Source organism: Epinephelus lanceolatus, chromosome 3 (genome assembly GCF_041903045.1).
Source record: "Epinephelus lanceolatus isolate andai-2023 chromosome 3, ASM4190304v1, whole genome shotgun sequence".
In the NCBI taxonomy this organism is placed as follows: domain Eukaryota; kingdom Metazoa; phylum Chordata; class Actinopteri; order Perciformes; family Serranidae; genus Epinephelus; species Epinephelus lanceolatus.
In genome coordinates, this window is record NC_135736.1 from 39,620,322 (window position 1) to 39,640,774 (window position 20,453).

A 20,453-nucleotide genomic window follows, 5' to 3' on the forward strand; every position below is an offset into this window, starting at 1 on the left:
AACATTTCTGAGTGCTGACAGCTACAGGACAATCTCCAACAGTAAATCAAATCTTCACAACAGCCCTCCCAGCTGCACTGTTTATTACACAGCATTCCCCTCCGCTCTGCGGCTCTGAGCTTCTCATTCAAACTCACCACTTATACGACCACAAAACCTAAGTTATCGCTTTGGCGAGCAAACAGTAGACTGTAGAGATATGATATTTTTATTGCTTCCCCTTCCACTGTGCGGCCGCTGTGTTTTAAATCTGATGAACAAAAGCTCTTTCAGAAAAAAATCTCAGCGAGAGATCTGTGACTGTATTGCCTTGCACTTGCCTTCAGACATTGCCTTTCATCTTTGATCACCAAGTTTTTGGAGGACTGCTTTGGTGTTTCCCTATCAGCTGTGTTCAGCTGTGAGCTGGAGCTGGGAAAGCCCCGCACACTCACCGTTGATAAGGGCAATTTTAGGGCAGCAAAAACACGTCTGGAGCAGTTTATTTTAACTTTGGAGTGTTTGCTCCTTTCATTTGATTCTTCTGTCCAGGTGAGAATGACATTGTGAATACCTCAAAATGTGGATCTCCCTTTACTTCTATGCAAACAAATGTGTTGACTTCCTACAAATCCTGTATTGTGGCAATCACTGGACAGGTTGTCAATGCTCTGTCCAATGAAGATGCTTCATGTGAGTGCACGTGACTTCTGTTTATGAGCTGGTTTGTTTGCAAATGGGCAGTGTGAACCTAAACAAACCAAATTTAACAAAGTCAACTTTTCCACTCTGGTTTAGAAGAAAACGAACATTGAATGCTCTCTTAGTTTGAATCGTTAGCGTCTGCTCTTCAGCAACCAAAAAGCTAGAGGTTACAGATTCTGTATTTTAGTTTAGATTTTCTCATGGGAATTTGGTTTACCCCCCACTGCATATCATTACACCAACACTCCGGTTTACAATGAGCCTCCTGATTAGGTTTCAGCGTCTTGCTCCAGAACAGGTTTTGCTGTGGGGGTTTAAGGGTGGTGTCAGTCTAATTGCTAATGAATAACAGCACAACTGATCACTCTTTGAGGTGACACACTCCAATTTGCGTAATAAAAAAATCACAGAAACTGTTGTGCAATGTTCTTGAAAGGATTTCACAGTTTTTAAGTAACAGACCCATTGAGCAATGTATGTGACAGCAACATGATCCATGTGTCACCGGGTGGCCACGAACATAATCCAAACTACAAAAGTGCACTCAGTAGAATGCAAAACACCGCCGGGCAGCTGCCTGAGCTGATCGTTTCCAGTTGAAAAAATTCCAGCAGATGTACTGCAGCATTTTTCAGTTGCATTCCCAAAAACTATGTGAGCTGTATTGCGTTGCAAAAAGCACATCTAGTTTTCCTGCCAACAGGCGCTGCAAGTGAAATATAAACACAGTGTAGCTATGAGAATGAATGTATTTTTAATAACTACAACACAGCCACAAATCATTGATCCATGTCATTCATAACTGGACTTTAACAGTATTAACTTTGTCTGTAGGCTATTGACAAAATAGGAAATAAAAATAAACACAATTACAGAAGCCTGCAAGTCTACAAAATCGGGCAGGCAAAACAGTTCTTCTAAAACGCTCTCATTGAGGTGTGACACCCTCAGGTGGACAGAACAAAACCACCATGCCAGGCCACCATGGCCACTGTAACGCAGCGCATCTGCACCATAGATGTATAAAAAGAACTGAAGAGAATTCAGTGTTGGAGGTGGGGCCTCGATTATTCCTATTAAAAGGTACTCAGTGGCGCATGAAGCCAAAAAAGTTACTTCCCGGGTGTAAAGTTACTCGGATAAAAGCAAGCTCACTAGAGCCTTCCTCAGCAAAGTGGCTGACCTGCGTCAGCCAGGTCAGCTACATCGCTAACCCTCAGCTAACTTGAATGGGGATAAAATTATTCTAATTGTGCTGCTCTTGCAGACTTTGTTATCCAGCCAAATAAATCAAATCCCCAATAGTGAAGCGAGTAATCCCATGGGAGATGTGACACTCAAAAAGATGTATCAAGTAATTAACTGATGTCTCTTTCCCAATCTAAGTCTATGGAAAAAAGCATTTTTAGGCACAATAGCATCATGTGACGAACTCAAAGGTTGTAGTTACACAGTTTAGCCACTATGTCAAATTGGCTTCAAAGGGGGCCTGAGTTGCACCCGGTGTTTTTGTCCTTCCTGGCTACGGTGGAGATGACTGTGAAGATAACAAAAAGGGGGATTTATTGATCTTGTATCTTGCCTTACTTAAATGGATCATATCATATCAGGTATGGAATTAATCTGCATATGCTCCACTTTAAAATGAGACCAAACTTTTCTACGGATGTCGGTTTTCGAGCCATAATGAAGGCCAAAAACCAATAATTTGACCTTTTGAACCGCTGTTTAGCTTTCAGCTATATTTGTTTATGGGCTTATAGTCCTGTCACTTAAGAGCAATGCGTGCCATAAATCATTATTTTCAGTATAATTTAAATTGCAAATTACTTAGATTTTATACCCATTTGTCAACGGGTTTTCAACTTACCACATATGTGTGTATATGTATGGACAGAGGAGTGTGCCTGTCTCTTAAAATATATATATATAAATCATGTTGAGGGGACATTCTGAGCTTGTAGCACAGATGTACCGATGCAGTGCAAAGCCTCTTCTATCACATACCACCTTTACATGCCTTTTAAACAGAGGGGAGTAGTCTCAGCAGTTCTGTATGTACTGTTATTTTCTGTCATAATTTGTTTACATTTTAACGGTACACAGAGAACTGGGACTTGGCAACAATCTATACCCTGGGACACATGAGAGATTTTAGTATCTATGTTTTCATAAGTTAGCTGTAAACAAGTCAATTTTTTAATAACACAAATTACTCCTGTAGGAGCAACAACTACTACAGAAGTATTTCATGTCAGACTGTATAAAAAGGAAAAAAGGTGAAATTAAAAAATTAGCAACATGCTTATAGTTTTTGCAGTTTTAGTGGGTTGGATGTGAACTCTGTCAGTGTTTTTTAATGTCCTAATATCAAGCTAGAAACAATGCTAAATCACATGTATGTCTTTGCACATTCTTTCTTGTTATCTTGGAAATTTCTTTGATGAAGTTTACAGATTGTTCACCTGCATAACTAAAGGATTGTGTTACAAGATGAAGACTGTGAACATAAAAAGACCAAATGCCTGAAAGGAAATGAGTTTCTTTGGCCTGGCTCTGGGTTAGTGTGTGAGTTTGTGTTTCTGTGTCCAAGGCGATTCCAGGCTCTAAATCATTTGAATACGAGAATGCAGGCCAGCATTCCACTAATGAAAAATGTCCCCTTTGTGTTAAGCAAACCCTCTCCTGTGTCCTGGAGAAAAACAACTTTGAAAGTCGAGAGAGACAGTTGGGATGACGTACAAGACAACAAGATGCGAGACAGAAAACCGAACAGGAAAATGAAAGGACTGAAAAGAATGACGGGAGAGTCGTAAAGCTTGAACTAGCCTGGACTAGTAATTGTCTGAGGCAGTGAAGTAAGCTGCAATTACAACTTAATTAAAACTCCAATTTAGGCCAAGACGGAGTGAGTTAGTGAGACAGTGAATGGCCAGATGTATGTGTAATGTGTGTGCACGCTTTTGCGGCAGTGATCAAAAGTGATAGGTGCAGGTGTACCGTACGCACTGGACGGATACCCGAAGAGTGAGGGGAGATGGAAGGAAAGGAGGAGAGAGCGGCAGAGTGGCCTCAGGCTGGCAGACAAAGTGGCTGCAGCCCACATAATGTAATCTAGGCTTCCTAGAAGTACTGCACACTTGTCAAGGCTAAGGTCAAATGCCTGACATTATCAAGACACAACAAAGACACTGCTATCAGTCGCTTTACTGTATCCTATCCACTGTGCCTACATTGTGTGTGGGCATGCGTGAGCGTCTATGCACACGGGGGTGTGTGTGTGAGTGCATGCACATGCCTACACGTCTGTGTGTTTATGTAGGCAAAAAGGATTATTTTGATCCTGCGCTCGGTGTGATAGGGAAATTACGCAATAGCTTCTATGTAATAGTGACGTATGTAACCCTCAACAGCTGCAGCGTGCACATTTGTGCGCACTGACACACACACACACACACACACACACGGACATAAAGCCCATTTTTAGAATCCTCTGCAAAGTTATAATCCAAATGGCACTAAATATGTAAGACACACCGATCACAATGCGTCCTCACACTTAAGGTGACATTTATGCGCCGTTTTACAGCAGGTAATACATCATGGCTGCCGACAGATACATTCAGGTTTACGATAATTAGATCTGCGAGTGCTGATTTGTGATATGAAGACAAAACGACAAGGAACACAATCGACGCTGAGTAAGAGATATCACCGTAGGGAGTTTGTTCATCTACATCTCTTTCACTCAGCCTCCCTCCTTTCCTCCCGTTGTTTCTCTCACTCTCTCCTGTCCTTAGGAGATCTTTCCTACCATTAGTAGAAGCCTCTCTCTCTCTCTCTCTCTCTCTCTCTCTCTCTCTCTCTCTCTCTCTCTCTCTCTCTGTTTTTCACTTGCTCTCTCTGTAACTCTCCTGTTCTGCCACTCTTATGTTGCTCTGAAGTGGTGGAAAGAGGGAGGGAGACAGAGAGATGCAGATAGTGGGAGGGGGAGGCATGGAGACAGAAAAGAGGGAGGGAGAGCATGTGGGGGAGGGTGGCACTGCAATCTCTGGCAGAGATAGCTGTGACGCACTATTACACACACAGGCACCTACACACACATACACACACGCACACACACACAGCTAGGAGTGCTGTGGCATTCAGAGGACCAGGGCGGGTGGTGGGGGACGAGGAGATAATGTAGCCCAGGAGCTGAGCACTTGTCTGGGCCACGAAGAGAGAACCCTGCCCCTACTTTCAAGTCAAACCTGATGTGGAAAACAGGAAGGAAGCCGGGGTGAAGACGTTTTGATTTGGCATGTGAGCAGACAGATAGTCAGCGAGACACACACGTAATGTTATGAGAGTCTTTAAGATTAAGAAACGGCTGTGCAAAAGGATTCCCTGAGTCAGACACACACATACACACACACGGTTTCCTGTCCCCTGCCTGTAACTGCGGGTGGAGACGGGTAGAAACAGGAAGGAAGTCCAATCTGAACTTCCTCCCGCAGTCAGACCCACCCCAACGACACAGCATGGCACGTTATCTTTCTGCCTCTCACCCACACATACACACGCACTCCAGGTTTCTTACCAATAGTGCGGCGTAGCTCCTCACACTGGCTGATGTGGGGGAGTTTTAGCATCTCCTTCCATTTCTTACTGCGACCGTTCCTCTTCCCTCCTCCACCTGAGAGACACAGAGAGACATTTAAATCAGCCCATCAATCAAATCACTGTTTCAACATTGCACTTGAGTCTTTAACCACATCCAATGGTTGGCATTTTCAACACAAGAACAAGAGGACAACCAGCCTAGTGTGTGTGTGTGTGTGTGTGTGCCTCATGATCTTTGAAGCTGTCAACATTCTTCACCACATGCTCTGTCATGATGCATAGAGGCGACTGGTGAGATGAACCAGCTGTCCCTGCCTCTGGTCGCTGCAAGGTCAACATGCTCGCGCTTGCACACACACACACAAACACAAAGTAGGCTCTTTCGCTGGAAACAAACACTGGCCAAACATAACTTTAACATTTTAAAGTAATCTCAGTAATCTCATACACACAGCGGCGTTGGAGAGTCCTCTCAGCAGATGAGATGACCCTGATGTGAGAGGTGAATGACCTCTAGGCACAACAGCCCTCTTCAGAGGACTGGGGTCACGCTGTCTATTTTACTGATATGCTCATTCCAACACCAGCAGGCGTGTGTGTGTGTGTGTGTGGGGAGGTGTGCGTGTGTGTGTGTGTGTGTGTGTGTGTGTGTGTGTGTCAGTATGTGGGGTGAACTGAGGTACTCACTCCTTGAGGACAGACAGCGTGCTAAAAATGAAGAAGTCAGTAGAGTATCCCGATGATATGCTTCTTTGATTTGCAGATTAGCAGCTTTACACACAAGCAGCAGACATTCAACCCATTTGTGCCTGCAACTTATTTTTGAAATTTGGTGGAAGTGTTCTCTGGGCTTGCCTTAGCACAAATCAGATGTAATTTTACGAATCGATCAAACAGTTTCTGAGATACAGCCATTTTCTTATCATGGTGTTCCTTTGGTGTGTAATGTTCGAGGCTTGTTGGAGGCCTGTACAAACATTACTCTGGTTACTTCCTCTTAAATATCTCTTACTTATTCAGTCTCTTTCTCAAAGTTGGTGCAGACTAATTTGGATCAATGTTTGAGTGAGGCTCGGGCATACACGGACGATATTTTGTGGTGCCGCATCATTTCATCTCGCCGGTTAAGGAGTTAAAATTAGTGCGCTGTGTTTCCATCAATGCCGATCGGAGCTGGAGCTGATAAATACCCATGACAACTGAAGAGTCAGATGTGAATGCGTATTGTAACCTTTCCAATTACATTTAAAAATCAGATGTTAGCAGGTGTTGTTTTTTTTGTTTGCTTTTTTGTGCATTGGAAAAAGAACTGTGTTAGATACTTGCCAGAAGTATGCCTGTACCAGATTTCAATGCTTTAGACCAAGCAGAACAAACGTTTTTCTTGCTCATTATACTTTATACAGTTTTTGGGCATGAATGGGTTAAAGAGACAAGAGGGAAGCTTATACAGTTGTATCAATGTACATCTATGATCAAAACTGATTATCAGCATTTTTTTTTTCCAGTTAAAAACACAAGCATGCTGGTTATGGTTAATATATAACTTCTCATTTATGAGAATTTGCTTACTTTGGTGTTTTTGTTTTTGACTCAGACTTTGGTCAGATGAAATGGGCTTTTAAGATATCACTTTAGGCTCTGAGAATGTTAGATGGGAAGTTGACATTTTATTTGATTAATTATTTATATTAAAAATAGATATCTTCGTCAATACTAAACCAATATTTAGTTGGTATATATAATTTGGTAGCTCTACAGTTTAAAAAATATGCTCAAAAAAAGTCAGCTGTGAAAAAACGTTGCCAGTATAAAGTTGGCAAGACTAGCATTATAATTACAGACTGTCAAATCAGTAAAATGACTAATCTTGTCATCTCATTTAGCTTAATTATAAATATAAAATAAGTAATGTATTGTCCACACTTATACCAATAAAGCTTGTTTGAATTTGAATAAATTATAAAGCGTACAAACCAATACTCTGCGTGATGGGCAGAGTAGGACAGAGACACACATCTGGTTTTTGAGTCAGCGGATTTCAACCCTCGACTATCTTTGGGCACACATTGCTGTTTTTCCCATCACTTTAATCCCATGTTTTAAAACACTGAGTAAATAAACTATCCCAGAGCTCGTGTAAACCACGTAGACTGTGACGGTTTGAGGATGACAGAGAGGGAAATCCTCTGCCCCGAAGTTCACCAGACGCCAGCTGGTCCGGCAGTGACACGTGACAGCTTCAACACAAATACATACAGGGGGTCATCGTGGTCAAACACCTGCAAAACAACACCGTCCCAGCACACACTAGCACACTGCATGTTCAGTGTCCATACTCTCCTCACCCCTACAAAAACATCCCCATTCTTCTTCTACAGCAACACATCTTTTTTTTTTAACCAATCATACTTTAAAGGCTTGTCCTACAGTGAACAATAACTACCACAAACATACTAGCAGGACAGATTTCAGCAATATACGCTGTCACAACGTATTTGGGCTGTGTTTGCAATCGCATGACTTTTATGACACGCAAAATTCAGATTAAGGGCAGGAAGTGATAAACCATGTAATGATTGATTGATTGATTGATTGATGGATTGATTGGAAATAGAGGAATGTGACTGCATAAAAGGATTGTATGAACCTGCAGGCAGCAGATATAATCAGAAAATTTAAACTCATGTTAGATTCAGGGTTGGAAATAAACTTTTCTGTCCATCTGCCACTGCGGCTGGTGGATTCTGAAATTTACCAGCTACTCAGTAGATTACCATTGGGTTTTTTGGCTGGTTCGTGAAGAAAATCTGGAGCCACTTGACCCTAACCCTAACCAATATTTTACCAGCATTTGGCTGGTGGCTGGTGCTAATCTCTAACCCTTGATGTGATACAAACAAAATGAAGAAAGGGACTTTTCCCATAACTTGACCGACTTGCCTGGTGTGGACATGATCATCGTTACAAATGACCTCATCCTCTGGACCTCCTAATGTTACTAATGTTAGACGGCAAGCTGATGAAAGCGTACAAAGTCTCATGGGCTTTAACTATTTTGTGTGCGGTCAGGTCCACAACTGAAACGACTGCTGTCTTGGCTTTGGTCGGGTGAGTAAATGTGCTTGAGTATAACTGTCCTTTATATTTGGATGCACCACTGTCGGGCTAATATTACTAGGGATAGACCGATATGGATTTTTTAGGGCCGATGCCGATACCGATTTTTTTTCCATCACCCTTAGCCGATGACCGATTATGGACTGCTGATTTTCTTGAGCCGATATTTGGGGCCGATACTGCTTTTGCTCCCTCAATTTACATAAAAAAAAGTGACACAATGATAACAAATATTACAGGTCTCAAGTTTAAAATAAGAAACATTTATTGAACAGTAAAAAATACTAAAACAAGATGAAAAGTTGAGGTAGAACAGATAGAATATTATTATTATTATTATTATTATTATTATTATGATTATTATTATTATTATTATATTCAAATAAAAAAAAGAGTTCAGTGCTCTTAAATCTTCCAGTAATGTCTTTATAAAATAAACAAATATTTAAGCTGAAGCATAAATAAAACAACAACTACTGTACACAGTAGGATTCGCTGCATGTGGGCTGCAGGGTCTTCCGGCAACACAGAGCTGCCCGTGGATGCCTGTCTGTAAATCATGCCAGGGAAAAATAAATCCGCGAACCCACGCGCGTATCAGCCGATGCCAATACAAGTAAAAAACTCAAATATCGGCCCGATATATCGGCCGGCCGATGTATCAGTCTATCCTTAAATATTACTAGCTAATATTAGCTAACTTTAGCTACTATTTTCTACCTACTCAGTCAGACCAGAGGTCTATTGAAACGCCGTAAAAAATCTGGGTCATAGCTAAAAACATGGAGAAGTTGTCACAGCATATTGTAATAGCATCCAACTCAAGGCATGTTTAACAGCGCTTTAAAGTTAATGTTTAAAATTAGTTGACTCTGCTCTTCCGACTGAGGGCGGAGGTTTCTGATCCACAACTACAGCTTGTTCTCTTTTTTACTTCTCCCCTTTACGTTCTAATATTTTCAGGATTTAAAGTGGCCCTTGTTTCTTCCAAATGTGATCACTTGGAACAGCCATAAACAGCGCAAATCAGACATTTGTGCATTGTTGATAGTCAGTTGCTTTCCCCTGCATCTGGACACTGCACTAATGTCTGACATCATATGCAATCAATCTATTAAGTCCCGCCTACACCGGAGGGGAAACAGTTCATTGCTCTCCACTGACTTTATACTGCATGAAGTTGCCTCCTTGTCACTTACGTCTGCTAGCAAACAACAGAAAAATGCCTAAAAGCTGCTGTGTGGTGGGATGCACTGCCAACAGGGTAAGGAACCCAGAACTAAGTTTTTATGAGCTGTCAAACCGAAAAACAGAGCTTTTACTAAGACAAAGTGGATATTATATGGTGGATGTAACTTTCATAAAGCTGAGGCAATGTGCTTTGTCATTAAATAAGTTCCAGTTCCTAATTTGGCCAGACAGACTGTAGAGGTTGAGGCTAAATAAGCTATGCAAGGCGCAGATCGTTCCCCCCTCCTGTGGGTGTGGATTTCAGAGTATGATGCAGTCTGTCTCTATGGTTAGACAGGAGCGTTATGAGTAGATACTTGTTGACGTTTTGTTAACAAAACTTAGAAGTCTCAAGTTGTAGATGTTGACAGGCATGTTGATAGACCAGTTGTGGGGCTGCAGGGCATGAACACACACACACACACTCACATGTACAGATGAAGACGTATGAGCACATGCACAAAAATATACTCTCTCTGTTGCAGGGAGAAGGAAACAACATTTAAAAGGGAAGCACAGAAAAGATAAATGTTGCATTACACACTGTCTGATGATAGCCAGTTGCACCTGGCTGGTTATTTTGCAGGAGAAATTCTTGCACACGCTTGAGCCAAAAACACAGGATGATTGATGAACACAGTCAAGCCAGTTCAACAAAAAGTAACAAATCGTCAAAGATTAACTTCTTCCCTGTGAGAGGCTGATGTTGTTAGAGGGAGTTGAGACTTGTAGTGCCAATAAAAGGTTGAAAGTGACAACACTTGTGCGCTGTACAAAAGACACAAGGGTGAGAAATGTCACCTAAACTTGGGGTCAGACGAAAAAGACAGATAAGGAAAGACAGAGAGAATACTGGAGGAAAACAATAAAATTGACAAAGATACTGGCAACAAAAGGAAGACAGGGATTTTAATAGCAAGCTATGGAGGAGCATGTGTGTATGTAAGTGTGTGTGCACGGGTGCATGTGCCTGTCGGAGCTGGCTGGGCCACCCCACCCTGTTTAATGTCACTCTGACGTCAAAGCCATGTGTGCAGGCCCTTAATGCAGACAGGATGGAGCAAGTATTTATTTAACTTTGGTTCTCCCCTCCGAGAGAATGGGGCCCTCCATAAACACCGACTTCAGAGCAGTTTCGCTCATTCATGGCCGAGCTACAGCCAGCGCTGAGATCATGGAGCGGGATCTCGGGACAGGTCTGCACATGCGCAGCATCGCCGAGATTCAAAAGTTGGAACATGTTGAGAAAGACTGGTGTCAAATCAGGAGACATGCTGCTCGACTACGAGGATGCACATTCCTTTCCCTAAAAGATTTACAGACGACGGGGTCATCCTGGTCAAACAGCAGTCTTAGACGTGTAACCAACTGGCTTCACACACACACCCCCCCCCTCCATTTCCCCATGTTTCCGGTCGCTCTCTGCTGTCAACTATCCAACAAAAGCAAAATGCCATAAAAAATGCCATAAACAGCTCTGGCCACAGATGAATGGGTGACCCAACATTACACTCAGCTCACTTAAAACAACCTACGGTAACCAAAGCCCTCTTATTCCTTTTTAATAAAATCCAACAGTCTGTTCTTTCTTAAAGGGAACACAGAGTGCCAGGTCACATTAATGCAAAGCATCTGATGGAGCATTTATGTCTTATTACCATATAACAATATTTCTGAGCATCCAAAGGGAATCACCATCCATCATTTTTGGCTCACTTGAAGGGTGGGCGATGTATTGATTATAAACGATGTATCGCTGCTTGTTACGTGCAGGATATAAAAAAATAACAAAATTGCAAACATTGAGTATATGTTGTCCCGTCATTTTTTAACCCACCAGTATGAGATTTGCTTCGCCCTCTCTTATGGCTTTCTCCATCTCACAGACAAGAAAAAACAAAACGGTGTGTGTTTTTGTATGTGCAGAGCTGCAGAGCGCAACTATCTAGTCACATTTTGTGACCGTGGAGCACCAGTGCGTCTTGCAAATATAGTTAAAATATGAACTGTGGAGCTGTTAGTTTGTTTCCTGCTCTCAGGGAATAAAACCTCACATATTGGTAAGTCAGACTCTCTGTGTTTTGGAGAATTTGGATTTTAGCATTACTGTCACCATCGAAATTAGCTGACCCAATAGCACCGCACTGCTAACAGTTTAACTTTATGCTAACTGCTAACATCTAACTGTTGACCAGAAGCTTCAAGTTCACAGCAAAAGCATCAACGCTTCCTGCCTGAGACGAGTCAGGTGCTTCGCAATAAAAGAATCAGTGGCTCCGCTTTGATTCATGTCATTTTAACAATACTTAACTTTATTACAATGGAAGGCTACATTATGTAACTAAATTATAACAGTACTTGCTATAACTTTATTTTAACAGTACTTTATTTAACTTTATTATAACTCAACTTTATTTAATTTTATTATATCAATACCTTATTTAACTTTATCATAACAGTGCTTTATTTAACTTTATGGTAACGATACTTTATTAAACTTTATTATTACAATACCTTATTCAACTTTATAACAGTGCTTTATTTAACTTTATGTTTATGATACTTTATTTAATTTTATTATTAAAATACTTTATTTAACTTTAATATAACAGTACTTTATTTGTCTTTATTATAACAGTATTTTAATTTCATTAAAACAATGCTTTATCAAACTTAACGATACTTAATTCAACTTTTGATAACAGTAGGCTACTTTAATTTTATCATAACAGTACTTTATTTTAACTTTATTATATAGCAGTAACTACTTTATCTAACTATATTGTGACTGCAGTTTTTGTAGTCGGTTAGTATTTTAGCAGTCTTCTGTAGTTCAGAGGAGATTTCAGAAAATCGAGATATACATCGTGTATTGCAGTAGAGCCTAAAAATATCACAGTATTATTTATAATCCATATTCCCCAGCCCTACTTGGAGCACTTCTTACAGTAGAAATGATACACCAATAGCAGTTTAATTTACTTTCTGTCTGTATGAGTATGAAAACTGAAAGGAAATACACAAAGAAGGAGATCAAGAGAGAGGGAGTACACCAAGAGTGTTTTCGTGCAGCTTTTGTTTGTACGTCTGTCTGTCTGTCTGGAGTGAGCTATGAGTGCATTAATGAATGTTACATTCACTCTTTCTCTCTGTCTGGGCTCTCTCTCCTCCCCAGTGATCAGTTGCTGTTTTCACATGCTCATAATGCGTGTGATGGCCAAATGCAGTGCAACACCATCCCAAATATGCTCCTCGCCCTGTCCTCCCTTTCCTCTCCCTTTCATCTCAAGTGGGAGAAGGAGCCAGACTGGAGGTCATACAGTAGACTGTGGAAGTATCATCTCAGGGCGACTCCCTCTCTGCCCACCCCACCATTTCAGAGTTCCTGCAGCTTTCACAAATTCAGACTTGAGATTTATTTCTTTAAAGCCAGTTCAAATAGAGTTCACACAACTTATCTCACATTCAAAAGTAAAAAAATAAAATAAAATAGTACTTGGAGGAGAAATTCCTGTGTGACCGATGGGTTTATGACTCAATCTTTCACATGCCTAAACAGCATTTAAAGGTTTTTTCATCCATTAAATTTACATGGAGAAACAGGTGAAACAAAACCTAGACCAATAAGTCAGTCAGCAGATCATTAAAGATGTGATATCAGCATATGTATTTGCTGTCAAGTGACAATAAGATGCAAGACAAATGCCAAATATATATTTGCGGTAATAAGGAAACAGCGCTGACATTACATAGTTTATTTTAAACCGTGAAACCTTCCACCATTACACATCTTGGTCATAAGAGTTTTTGTCAAATGCCTCTAAGAGATGTCAATGGTTAACCATGATTCAGGTAACCACTGAGAGTATTTTTGAAAGGTTACACATGGCGGTCTATAGGTTAATTTTACCACTCTTCAGTTTACTGCACTATTGCTACTGCTAGTAACACCAGCATGATCCAACAGCGTTGCTGTGGAAACACTGTGTCCACCCTCTGGTCTCCACCCAGGTTGCCCAGCGGTGAAGTAGCTAAATTTTGAGCTGCAAATCCAGTGTACTGCTGACTATTTTATAACCGTTAGCTCTGTTGGCATCGTTAGCAGCATCAGCACGTCTAGTGGTGCTAACATAGGTAACAATGCTTAAGGGCTTTTGTGAATGGCTGTTGGTGTATCGAAGCAAAATGTCTTATTATATGCATTTATGTAAAAATACTGGTATTGGATATTGTCTCAAAGTTCAGTATCAGTTAAGCTCTAAGTTAAACAGATTTTGCTCAATAATAAATATCTGTCTTGTATGATAATAAACTCAACATCTTTGTGTTTTGGACAGCTGGCCAGACAAAACAAGTGATTTTAAAAAGCCACCATGAGCTCTGGGAACTTTGGCTGGATTTGTTGACATTTTAAAGACCAAAAAAAACCATCAAGAAAATAACGGTTAGTTGCAGAGTGAGATTTCCATTTAGTTATTCATCAAAATTAAAGTTTACAATCAGCTCTGTAATTGCTGAAAAACAAAATGTTGTTATGTGGCACATATATGAACACCAGAAGTGATTGTTTGCACCCATAATCAGAGAATAAACGGTCAGTCTGTGGAAGTTAAAGAGATAGTTGTGATAGCATAAAAACATTTGGAAGGGGAAACAGCATCACTGGCAACTTCCTCTGCTGTGATTCCCAGCTTTTTCAGATGTGACCGTGAACGCAGAGCGGCGCGGGCGCTGCTGTCTTCACAACCCGTCTTTATTTTGCATCGCCATATGGGAGAAGCCGCTCACCCATCTGATGAACACATGTCACATGCTGACACTCAATAACAGCCACAAGGCCAGAAAATCTAGCTCGTCTGTGACAGTGACAGACCGACCACGGCAGCAAGCAGCCAGTATTTACATCTCCTTACAGTCCGCTTCGGGCAGTTTGGCTACACACTTACACACAGTGACTTGTAATGAGCGCAAGAAGGTTTAATTCCTTGAACCCTGACTTTAAAAAGAAAAACAGCACGGAGATTAATGATCTTGGTCACTTGAAAAATTCCTCTGAGCATAAAACGAAGAGAAAAGTAAATGAAAGGTAAAAAGTCAAACATGCTGTTAAGTAACTCCACTATATTTTGGCACTAGCAGCATTTTTCTAACTTTAAAAACACTGATAACACTGTTTACCAAGATATTTTTGGCCAATGTAATCGTACCCTGAATATTTGGTAGCAGCCCAACACCTCTCAGATCTGACCCCCACCCTACAGCAGTCACATAGGTGGAGGTTCAGATTGGAGGGCTGCGGTACTCTCCCAAAAACATGACTTAAATGGTAGGAAATGAGAGAGGGTCACGCATAGTTTAGGCCCATTGTAATATGAGCATGCACACGCACATGGGCACAATGGAGCCTGGCCATGATAAATGAATGGCCTGCTGCTTTCCCAGTCCTTCTCCCATACAGTGTGTGATTGGCTGGAGTAGCCCCTGATAAGGAAAACATTAGCTGCGAGTATCTGTGTTGCCTATTCAAAGCAAAGGCCCAGTGTTTGCATAAGGTAATCCGACTGTATACTCGCACTGAAAGACACACATCAGCTGAGAGAGAGGGGAAAAGAGAAACATGTGAATATCAGGCAGCACTGCACTCCTCTAATCCTCACCTCGCTCACATGCCCCCTTCCCTTTTTCCTCCTCTCTCTGACTTCTTGCTCCCCTCCCCCATATAAACAGTTTTCTTCTCTTGTTATGCCGTCATTTAATTCTTTATAGCCAGACTTCCCCCTCTCAATCTTGCTCTCTCTCCATATGACCCTGCGAGAAGGCGTAGGTCACGTGCAAAAATGTAAACAACATTACAAAATCGGAGTAAATTACAGGACATGACAAGACGACGAGCAACGCGGCGCGAGGGGGGGAATGTCCAACCTCTCACATGAGGTAGGACATGCAGTTTTTCACATGAGCAGAAAACACACACACACACGCTGCACATAAACATGCGCTCTTGCTCACTCCACCAGCGTGCAGTGGTGTTTTGCAAGACCTTTCGTTCCTCTGCCCCATCTCTCCGTGTTCAAGATATTCCATTAAATCTAGCCGAGACGTGCTTGAAAACTGACCCTTGTTTTCACAGTGTCTTGAGGGAGAAGGGGGAGGGAAGGACGGTGAGGGAACATGGTGAGACTAAAACTTGAGCAAGACGTGCAGAGTTCCAGTGAGTAAGAGGACAGACTCAGAGGTTAATCATCTATATGTTATCTACAGCTGTCTCTCAGATGAAGGGCCCACTGGTTAATTTCATGGCCACGCTGAAAGAGCAGGAACACACAAAAAGCACCCTCTGCAGCACTGAGCCCTTGGGTGTGGAACACACAGCACATGTTACACCTTGAAGATTATCTTTGATAAGACAACACTTTCAAGTCATACTTGAAGGCAGGACTGACATAAAATTTAACCAAGGGTAGACGGCAAAATTGTGACTCTAGGAATGTTTCATACTGATAAAGCATGAAGGACCTTTGATATTTAATACACTTGCTACTAGACTTAGACTCTGCCAGACCTCTAAAAACTCTTTTTAGAGAAACTAAATCTTTATTTGAACCATAAGAACTTGTAAATACACTTAGCCGTACACATTGTTAAAATCAGGCTGACAGCTGGGTTCTCATGGGAAGATCGGCCATTTAACATTTAACAAGGCAGCAGAACAACGTCCTTATGATGTTCACAAAGTGCCACAAAAAGTGCCTCTTCATGCTTAGTCAGCTTGCCAAGAAATTGTGCTAATGAACATCCCAGTAGCCACCCAGCCAAGCATCGCTGCTAGTGCCATGCTGCATAGCCGCGTACGCAACACACTGCGTCTCCTTCTCCGCACAGCCCATTTGTGGGTGTAATAACTGTAAAATGAGTCCCACATCAAGGGACAGTCACAAAGCAATGTGTTTTATGAGCCTCAGCTGGAGGAAACACCCCAGAGTGATGACAACAAGTGTTAGCCCAGCTATGACCACAAAACTAATAAAGCTACACTGGCTAACGTCACAGGAAAACCCTCACAAGTGGTCTGAGAGGACCTGCTAGCCTACAATTTGAAGGGTGGTGGAGAGGGGGCAGAGAGCAAAGAGAGGTTAGACACACCAACAGCAGAGGTATATCCACACACATCTCTAATGCTCTATGGCAAAAAAAGAAATCAAAGCTTCCAACTTGTAAGGTGGAAATAAGTTATATAAGCAGGATTAGTTTCTACTGTTTGGGAGGAATGTGAGTACTTGACTGTCCACATTCTTTCCTTTTCATGAAGACAGCAGGAATGATGAAAGAAACACAGCAGAGATAAGATCTAGCGAAATTTGATTCTACTAACAGGGATTAAATGCCCTTCGTGTCCTGTCTCTTATTATATTAGAATACGAAAATATGCATGGAAATGTAATATGGGGTGAACATATGTTAAAGTACCTGCTTGTATTAACAAGAGAAAAAAAAAACGCTCACCTTTACAATTTAAAGGAACAGTTCAGATATTTTGAAGTGGGGTTGTATGGGGTACTTATCCATAGTTATCCATGTTTTACCTACAGTAGATGTCAGTCAGCACGTCCGCAGTTTGGAGAAGCTGGCTTGAGCTCAACATGGAAGCTAAGCAATGTACTGCTGTGGATGGGGTCCGCAACAAAACTTATTTTAGCCACTTCAAAAAAGTCTCACCTAAAAAAATCTGTATCAGTTTGACTGTACCCTATATTAAGAGTATTTTCACTGCTTTACCTCAGTGCCAGACAGTGATTTCCAACTGAAACATGAAGCAGAGCCAAACTCCATTGAGAAAAACAGTGATTTAACAGTGCTGAAGAACAGGAGCTGCAGGCCTACCACTGCTAGTGAATTTGCATGTTTATTGTGTGACTTTGGCATTTTTAACGTTTTTTCACATTAGTGAAACAATAACACAAACAAACTAACTGATCAAGGCAGGGGTGGACCGGCAGCTCCTGTCTTCAGTGAGCTAAAGTTACTGTTTTTGTCACTGGAGTCTGGCAGCTTAGAGCATAGAGGGGTAACTGAAGCTGTTAACAGCTTCTCCGTGGGAACTGGCTGCCTGACTAAAAGGTCAAACAGTGAAAATACTCTGAATAATGCATACACAAAAAGTGATACTGATTTTTTTTAGATGGGCCTTTTTTTAAGTGGCTAAATTAAGTTTGTTGCTGACCCCCATCCACATCCCATCCCATTTTTCATTGCTTCTTAGCACAGAAACATTTCTCCCCAGAAGCTTAAATCTTTAGATCTGGGCTCAAAGTCAGCGATGGCCATAAAATGAATCACCTGTTTATTTCACTTTCTATTTGGCCATTTTTTACCACCTCAGATTTCAATTTTTAATTCCACCCTGCAACATTTTTGTGGCAACGGGATGCTTTTACAAAGTGTATGCTCTTTAATCCCAAATGCAGAAAACTTAAAAGTCACATCAGTACTTCACAAGTGTAGCTTTAATTACAATTAGAGCATTTTAAAGCCGATGAAGCCGACAGCACCTCAGATTTGCCATTTTACAAACTTTAAGCATGAACCAGGTTCTTAGATGACAAACCTCATTAGACCAGAATGCATTACAGTCAGACATCACAACTAGAGGTGTAAGAAAATATCTATACACTTGAGTATCGCAATATTTGATTTTTTAATGAATAGTTAATGCAAAGATTCGTGGTGGCGATTTGTTTGGTGTTTAAACCTCCGACCGCCAAATAGCAGTGTGGTAATCTATCTTCAACCATTTGACTCTTCTACTCCAATGTAACACAGTATCGCTACCATAAACAAAGAACACAGACCGAGTCATAAAGGGTGCACCCCTTGCATTAACAGTTTTCCTTCAATTAGATAAAAAAAAATCAGTACAGTATCACAATATACTGAATTGTAAACTGCGTATCGTGATACTTGCCGATTCTTGCCAATACACAGCCCTAATCCCAGTTGCAGCTAACTTTTCTCAACTGGAAGAGCTCTTTCTGTTGTGCTCCAACCACACACCCAACACTGCCGTCTACCCCAACTACATTTATAACTCATGGCTGAACGCAACAAGTAAACACCGGCTCTCAACTGGACCTCTGGGAAATGTAGTCCCTCTCTTACTGAAGTAAAAGTGGTGGAAACAAACCACAAATTTACAGTTATCAGTCTCAAGGCCCTGACACACCAAGCTGACGGTCGGCCACCTGTCAGTGTTGGGCGTCAGTGGGCATCTGTAACCCTAGTTTTTAATGGTGCATCCCACACTGTTGGCACTTGTCAACCCTTGGACACTTTTATTAGCCATTTCAGCATGTTGAATCTGAGTATGAGAAAAACGGAAGTAAGAAAAAGGCGAACAGCGCAAGTCAAGATAGTGTGAGATTGAAACTAACTTGTTACATGAGGTAAAAAAAAATTTTAGCCACTAGCGCATGGTAAATATAATTTGTTCTTTCAACATCAAGTTGTGTTGTTAATGTGCTAATTGGCTAACTAGCGTTTTGAATCCATCCCAACAGTCTTCTAGTTCTAGAGTTATTTTCTCTCACGCAAGCACAGAATGTACATGCTAGTTGATCGTTGGCTGTAGTCTTTGCAGTGTGTTCAGGTGTAACTTTCTGGTATGACACAGGCAACAGTTGGCCTTTGTAGCCACTAGTTTTTGATGTTGGTTTGATGTGTCTGGGCTTTTAAGGGTCACCATGTGACCTGATCTTGTCTGTATGTCAAATCTAACAATGCCCCTGAAAAACTACAACACCCAGTCCTCCTTTTGCCAAATTCTTTATCTTATTATCATATTATAAAACAGATGTTGACCAAGTTTTCCTCTGACACATGCAGTTGAAAAAAAGGTTAGAAATTGCAAAATATCACAATATATGTAATCACAACACTCAGCACAAAACATTTAAAATTGCAACAATACTGTATCGTGACTTAGGTATCGTGATAATATCATAACATGGAGCTCTAGTGATTCCCACCCCTAAACTTGGTTGACATCAGGATTGGCATCCTCTGACTTTCAGGTCTGAAAAAGCAAAATATGTCTACTATAATTTTTTTCCAGTAGCTACTCAACAGAGCTTGCTTAGTTATTGTGATACAGCTGTATGTTCAGCTGCAAGAAACATATCAGTTTGTATCAACAACCCTTTCCCATTTTATATAAACCATCATTTTTTATGTGGAATTGATCAAAGAACCCTCCAATGTGGTCGTTAAAGAGACCTGACAAATACATGTAATGGATGCAGGATATTTTACAGCTGAAGAGTAAACATAATTTTTCTCAGCAGACTTCACACCACCATCTGCTCCGCTATGATAGGTGCTCTGCCAACTCAGGTGCTGCAAAGTATTGTAAACAGTGGAGTCTGCAGGACAAAGTATGATAACACTGTTTCTGCATTATATCAAGTGCTTTTAACTGCATTGTTTACAACAAGTTCTCTGTGAACACCAGCCAATACATGCACCGATATAGTCTGTGATAAAACAATATGAGCCAGCAAAACATGTCCTCCAATATATCAGTCACATTCTACAATTTATAGGAAAATACTGTATGCGAGTGCTACTCAGCGATGTGAAAACAGTTTCAGTTGTCAAACTATGGGCTGCTTCTCTGCCACATCCTCGGTATTCTCACAAACACCATTTCAATAACTTTCTAATATATTCTCAGGGGAGCTGTAGCGATAACTTCCTCTGACTGTACAAGACTGTCACGTCATGCAACTGTCACCTCCTGCAGCTTTAGCGGTAAAGGAAAA

At 41.1% G+C, this 20,453-nt stretch overlaps 1 protein-coding gene across 2 annotated transcripts in view; it reads right to left on the minus strand.

Annotated features, from left to right (window-relative positions):
* The window catches only part of grk4 (G protein-coupled receptor kinase 4), a 59,302-nt gene that overhangs the window by 34,445 nt on the left and 4,404 nt on the right, over window positions 1-20,453 (minus strand). For both annotated transcript variants that reach the window (XM_033623791.2, XM_033623792.2), the window contains exon 2: window positions 5,267-5,362. In XM_033623791.2, the coding sequence (XP_033479682.1) occupies window positions 5,267-5,362 (96 nt within the window). The remainder of the gene's footprint in view (window positions 1-5,266; window positions 5,363-20,453) is intronic.